The 6870-nt window shown below is 48.7% G+C and overlaps 1 protein-coding gene across 1 annotated transcript; it reads left to right on the top strand.

The window, feature by feature from the left end:
* Nucleotides 1-3305: 3305 nt before the first annotated feature.
* On the top strand, nucleotides 3306-5340 carry LOC100277896 (uncharacterized). Its single transcript, NM_001371687.1, has 2 exons — nucleotides 3306-3868; nucleotides 4942-5340. The coding sequence occupies exons 1-2, from the start codon at nucleotides 3404-3406 to the stop codon at nucleotides 5038-5040; spliced, it is 564 nt and encodes a 187-aa protein (NP_001358616.1). The 5' UTR covers nucleotides 3306-3403; the 3' UTR covers nucleotides 5041-5340.
* Nucleotides 5341-6870: the final 1530 nt, after the last annotated feature.

Raw genomic sequence — 6870 nt, 5'->3', positions numbered from 1 at the left:
TCCTCCGCGGCACCGTCGGCGTCAACCGCCGCCTCGTCTACATCGCTGGTCGAAGATGGACAGCAATGCCACATTCAGCGCGTACTGCAGGCAGCGGGTCACATGTGTAATTAGCATTCAGCACGACGGACAGGATACAACGACGAACAGAGGCACGGAGCGGAATAGAGCGTGTGATGTAGGAGGAAGAAGAACAAGAACAGCAACAACAACTCCCATCCAACCCACCAGCTTCATCTCTTGGAAGGTGTTGACGAGGAGGCCGTCCCAGGAGCGGAGCGAGCGCAGCGCGACAACCCGACGGTCGGCACGGAGGCGCGGATGGCCTGGGGGGAGAAAGCCCGGGAGACGAGGCGGCGGAGGCGGGCGTGGTAGTCGCCCTGCTGGAAGAAGATGGCCTGCGGGCCCAGCATATGCTTCCATATGGAGTTCGTCCGTTTGTGCTGAAGCGCCTTCCTTTCCAGCCGGTAAAAGCCACGGCCCACGGCCCATGGGGTCGTGCGTTGCGTCATCTCGGTCAGCTGCTAGTCTTTTCTGTTTCCAGTGCCGTACCACACAGTAGTCCTGCAATTTGCGGGCCGGGTCTGGGCCAGCACGGCCCGATGCAAGGCCGTCTTGCTTTAGGGCCGTGCTGGGCCTACGTTTTAGGAGGTGAGCACGTTTTAGTCCGGCCCAAAAGAAATTCGTGCTAGCACGGCCCGAAATATTTAAGTCCGAAGCACGACGGGCCCGTGTCGGGTCGGCCCGGCCCGGCCCAACTTGCAGGACTACTCACAAGCAAGTTCACGAGCTATACCAAATTAATCAACCTATAGAATAATGATGAATATTAGATAATTTTATAAATATCTGACTTGTTCCTTAGGGCTTCTTTGGATTACAGGAATTTTGAAGGAATAATGCTGGAATAGGAAAGTTTCCTATCTTATAGTTTGGCTGGCATGATGCACCAATTATATTCCATAGGATTTTATCTCTTTATGTGTTGATTCCATAGGATTTCTAACATCCACTCAGAGCTCTTGGAAAAATTCCTACACGCGAAGCACGAGAAGTGGAATGTTAATGCTAGCAACTAATGGCCCATTATGGCTTGTCCTACCCAAATTTAAATAAAGAAAAACACATACAAAGCACCCATTTGATATTGTTTTTATCCAAGCTTGACATTCATGCAAAATGAACCCTTCGTTTTTTCCTTGCCCCAACCAAACAACCTTCCACTCAATATTACTACGTTTTACAATCCTCTGATTTGCACATACAATCCTACGTTTTTCCTATTCCTATGTTTTTCAATTCCTACATTTCAAAGGAGCCCTTAACCTTTGATGATTTATATATGACAATTTATAATTTATATTACTTATAATATTGAATGATAATTATATTTTTTATATTTATATACTATTAGATCACTGTATAATGCAATATTATTTATTAAGGTGCAGCTTGCGAACCGAGCCGAGTCAACTCGTGAGCCAACCTCAAGACGAGCCTCCTTCAGCTTGTCAAGACGAGCCTCCTTCAGCTTGTCGAGCCGAGCTGAAATCTTGATTCAGTTTGTTTCCAGCCCTACTGCAACATGATGAAAACATAATCCCTATCGACCGGATGGAATACCAGAATAACAGATCAAAGACATGACCGGAGAGAGAGGGGGGTTGAAGCACCATCGTGGCATGCCAAACAACCAAATCCAACATGGATTAAAGGTAAATAGAACAAAACAGCATGTGACATTTAATTTGCATAAAACCTGATTTTATTTCTATTCATCAACCCTCTAGCAGCTTATTTATCACTACCCCTCGTTTTAAACTACCCTCTTTAAACAATATATTTTACATGTTATATCTAAACTCCACTCTTTAGAGACTAATTTATAGTCACTCTATTATATTCTATTTTAATCATTAAATTATCAAATATGTTAACTAAAATAGTTTTTTTTATATTTGGTAATTTAAAAATTAAAATAGAATAAAATAGAGAGATTAAAAATTAGTGTGTTGAACACTAACACGGCGGCGTGCACAAATCCAAAGCGGCGCAGATTTCAATGGACGACCTTCGCGCTGGATCCGTCCATCGATGAGGTGGACATTTTTCAGGGAGGGACGTACGGATCAGTCGAGCTCATCTTGCAGGCCGGCCCGGAGTTGTAGTAGCCCTGCCGAGCCGGCTCGTTCTGGCTCATAAGCCGGCTCGTGAGCTATGTCAAATTAACCAATATATAAAATAATGATGGATATTGATAATTTTATACATATCCGATTTGTTCTTTAACTTTTGATGATTGATATATGATAATTTATAATGTAGATTACTTATAATTGTATGATGATTATATATTTCACATTTATATACTATTAAGTTATTATATAATACAATATTATTTATTAAGGTGTAGCTCGCGAATCGAGTCGAGTCGGTTTGTGAGCCGACCTCGAGCCGAGCCTCCTCCTTAAGCTTGTTGAGTGTACGAGCCGAGCAGATCTTGATTCAGTTTATTTCTAGCCCTATTGCAACATGATGAAAACATAATCCCTATCGACCGGATGGAATACCAGAATACCATATCAAAGGCATGACCGGAGAGAGAGGGGGTTGAACCACCATCGTGGCATGCCAAACAACCAAATCCAACATGGATAAAAGCTAAATCGAACAAAGCAGCATGTTACTGACATTTTAATTTGCATAAAACCTGATTTTATTTCTATGCATCAACCCTCTAGCAGCTTATTCATCCTTAGTTTTCATATTTAGTATTTAGTAAGTAAAATGAAATAAAATAGAGGGAAAAATTAGTGTCTTGAAACAAACACTCCGCGGCGGTGCACAGATCCAAAGCGGCGCAGGTTTCAATGCACGGCCTGAGCGCTGGATTCCTCCATCGATGAGGTGGACATTTTTCAGGGAGGGACGTACGGATCACTCGAGCTCATCTTGCAGGCCGGCCCGTAGTTGTAGTAGCCGTGCCGTTACCCCCAGGCCCCAGCGTAGAGATGCACCAGCGCGCGTGCACGCGACCCGCTCAGCAGCCAACGGCCCAACGCCACGCTCCATGGTTGCAGGGCAGAGGGGAGCGGTGCCGGTGAGCCAAATAAAAACGCCGATGCGGGCCGGTACCAGCGCGCGGTGAGGCAATGGACGCCGCTGGATCTGGATCCGTCCGTGGAGCGCCGTCTCAGTAAGTCGCTAGTACCCCACAGGCCACAGGCAGTCTGCCCACCCACCGCCCGCGCCCACCGCCGCTTCATCATAAATCATAAAACCGCTCGCTCGCGGCCGCCGCCAGCACCAAACTTGTGCGTGCCTGCGTCCCCTCCCCTGCGCTGCACACCCACGGCCCACGCCACGGCGCGGCAGAGGAGCAGGGATCACCGATCGAGCGAGGATGGGCAACTGCCAGGCGGCGGAGGCGGCGGCGGCGGTGGTGCAGCACCCGGGCGGCCGCGTCCAGCGCCTGTACTGGGCCACCAGCGCCGCCGAGGTCATGCGCGCCAACCCGGGCCACTACGTGGCGCTCGTGACGCACCGCGCGGGCGCCGGCGACGAGGGGAAGCGGTCCCAGCAGCGGCAGCGGGAGCAGGAGCAGCAGAGGCACGGCGGCGCGCGCGTGACGCGCGTGAAGCTGCTCAAGCCCCGGGACACGCTGGTGCTCGGCCAGGCGTACCGCCTCATCACCGTCGCCGAGGTCGCCAAGGCGCTGCAGGCCAAGAAGGAGGAGAAGACCCGGAAGGCGCAGCAGCAGCAGCTGCTGCTGCTGCAGGTAGCTGAGCCGAAGCACGGGGGCGGGAGCACGGGCTCCGGCGACGAGTCGCAGCCGCAGGAGCAGGTGGCGGATGGCTGCCTTGATCAGGTACTGCTCCGTGATTGCCGTCCAATTCCAAAACAATGTCCAAGTCCAACAAACAACTGACAGCGTCATTACCCGCTTGGCGTTCTGGTCTGAATACTCCTATTAAGTTGCAATTCTACTCCCAGAATTTCTTCTCTGACTGACTGACTGACCGACCAGCGACCAACCACACAGCTCCACTACCAGTTTTACTTCCTGCCACAAATTATGTTTTTGTCTGCTGACTGGTAGTAAATATAAGAGTAGGGTGATAGCCTTTCGGAAGGATAAAGAGGCTGATTATTCCTGTCGATATCTCTATACTTATATCTGCCCCCACCCTCCTGATTATTCTAATACACACCTTTTCCCCGCGCCACTAGCACCCCTACCTAACCCAAACCAATTTAAATCGCAAATGATATCGCTATAAAGTAACCGACGATCAGGATACAAGGAATAATCCGAATAGTTTACTCGGAACATGGTATGCGATGGCCGGGTTTATATGATTTAAGAAGAAGAAAAAAAGAAAAGCAGGCAAACTGTTCTGGGGGCAAGACCAAAGTAGGTGATATATATCATGCATGATAACAACTAGCTTCGTCGCATCTTGCTTTTCCTCACATCACATGGAAAAAATAATGGCAGGGATGGGACGCACCGGGAAATTTTTCAGTTTCCGCCTGATAATCATATGTTTAGGGTTAGTTTGGCCCCCCATTTTTCCATGGGATTTCTAATTTCCCAAAAAAAATGAACTAATTTTCCTTAGAAAAATGAAAAACTCTTGAAAAAATGGGTTTCCCAAACTAGCCCTTAGATAAGTGTGTTTGACATTCTGCAGTCCAGTAAGACAGTCAGGTAGGCGAGGCGAAGAATATGCGTGGTGCTGTCAGCATGAAGGTCACGAAGCCACTAGCTAGTTCGTTGCTGATGATGAGCACTAACAGACAGACAGACCCAAAAAAAAAGAGACTAGATATATTGTTTACAGTCGACGTCATTTGATGTTAAACTACCGTCTTCTGGTTACTCTACTCTACTGCCGCCATCTAAACGCTACCTACCAATTAATTGTGTCGTCGCGGCAGGAGAAGGACGGGCAACGGAGGAGCAGCAGCAGCTCAGGCGCGGCGGCGCATCGCCACTGGCGCCCTTCGCTCCACAGCATCGCCGAAGCCAGCAGCTAGCTGATGTGTGCGCGCGCGTCGGCCTCGGTCAGGCAGAGGAAGGGACGAATCGGAACAATGGGAAGCCCACGCATGTAATATACTAACAACAAGTCACAGGGACGATCTGGCTCAGGTCATTTTGGCTGGCGAGAGGAAAAAGATGGATCGGACTGGAAGCGCCGCGGGGAAAAACAAGCGGTGCGGTGCGGTGCGCTGCACTGTTTATACTCAGGCACGAGCACGATGCGTTGCAGCAGGGGGGTGTATGTCAGTAATGTATCCCTTTGCAGGTAGTATAGCTTTTGAGGGTCTCTTGTTGCTTTATTGTATTTGCGGGGTCGGGTCGTCTGCCTGTGGCTGTGGCGCCGGACTGGCAATCATCATAAGGTCGAGCTCGCGGCGATGGTGCGGCGGGAGCTGGAAGCACAAAGGCAAACTGAGGATTGCTTGCTTGCTGCTGCTAGTGCTCGCCGCATTGACCAACCAAAGCCGTCGCTTCGGCTTTCGCCTCTCTCTCTCTTTTTTTTTTCCTGATGGCCCGCAGGGGAATCCCTGCGTTCAGCAGCCAGCACGTTGCGCACCGAGGAGACCGAGCTGCTGCTCCTCTCCCACTTTTCGGCACTGCGCACAGCGCATCTGGGGTCTCAGAATCCGCAGGCGGCCGGTCCACCGCCCAGCTAGTGCGCTCGCAACGGCCGGCCGGCCTGCCCGCCGCGCCCTCCCAAGCCACAGCCCGCCGCCCCACTAGCCAACTACTGCAGCGTGCGTACGTATGCGTGGTGCTGCCGTGCACTCTCCTTCGCCGAATCGAGCGAGAGATCCTCCGTGCCGCCTGCCACGCGCACGCAGCAAGGCCTCGGCGCTTTTGAGATGGGATGGGGACGTTGGCCGAAAGGAGCCGCACCACAACGCCCCGCAGGAGCGCGGGGGCTACGAGTGCTTTTCTGTTCTATTAAAAATGTAGACTATAATGATATGTCTCGTTTGATGAATGAAGTCTATTATCTTCTCACTCCTTTTTTTTATTTGGTTTGTGGAATGAAATGAGTTGATCCATCTTCACTTCATTTCTCATAGTTAGTTAGTACTAATACGAGGAATAAGGTTATTCCAACAAACTTTAGGAATAGATCAATGATGCACCACCTCATTTTAGATAGAGTAATTTCTCAAATCAAACACCTCCTAAATATGTCACCGAGCTTTTTGACCGACGTTAACATCGAGGAGAGAAGTGCATATGTTAGATCATCTCAAAAGTCTCCCATAAATCAAGTTTTTTTTAGAAAAGCACAAAAATATGTCTCCAACAATTTCCCCTAAATTGCTCCCAACTTTTTCATAACCCTTACAACTTTCCCATTTGTAGCTACAAAAGGGGGGATTTTTTAGGCTCCCCAGACACACAATCTGACGCCACTCGCATGAGCATGACCCTCTATTAGACCTCCATCGTCGGTCAGAACCTTTAGGCTTTATTTAGATACTCTAGTATTCATCTCAATCCATCGTTGGTCAGAACATTTAGGCTTTATTTGGATACTCTAGTATTCACCTCAATCGACATGTATTAAGGTAGATTGAGATGTAAACTAAACTAACTTACACTCTAATCCACCTCAATACATATGGATTAAGGTGAATACTAGAGTATCCAAACAAAGTCTTAGGGGTTCCATGCAAGGAGATCCTCTTTATTTCCCCTTTGCTCTTTAAACTTGGTGGTTGATTTTTCTTGGACGTTTTTGAAAGTCGCCTAGAGGGGTGAATAGGCAAATCTGAAATTTATAAAGTTTAAGCACAACTACAAGCCAGGGTTAGCGTTAGAAATATAATCGAGACCGAAAG

Source organism: Zea mays, chromosome 9 (genome assembly GCF_902167145.1).
Source record: "Zea mays cultivar B73 chromosome 9, Zm-B73-REFERENCE-NAM-5.0, whole genome shotgun sequence".
Taxonomy (NCBI): Eukaryota; Viridiplantae; Streptophyta; class Magnoliopsida; order Poales; family Poaceae; genus Zea; species Zea mays.
The sequence above is the reverse complement of the archived record's forward strand: the minus strand, read 5'-3'. Positions and strand labels throughout refer to the sequence as shown.

Bases quoted from the DNA above. Each gene is read 5' to 3' on its own strand.
- LOC100277896 (NM_001371687.1), top strand. From the start codon at position 3,404: ATGGGCAACTGCCAGGCGGCGGAGGCGGCGGCGGCGGTGGTGCAGCAC. The intron at 3,869-4,941 runs GTACTGCTCCGT...TCGTCGCGGCAG, and splicing joins CGGATGGCTGCCTTGATCAG to GAGAAGGACGGGCAACGGAG.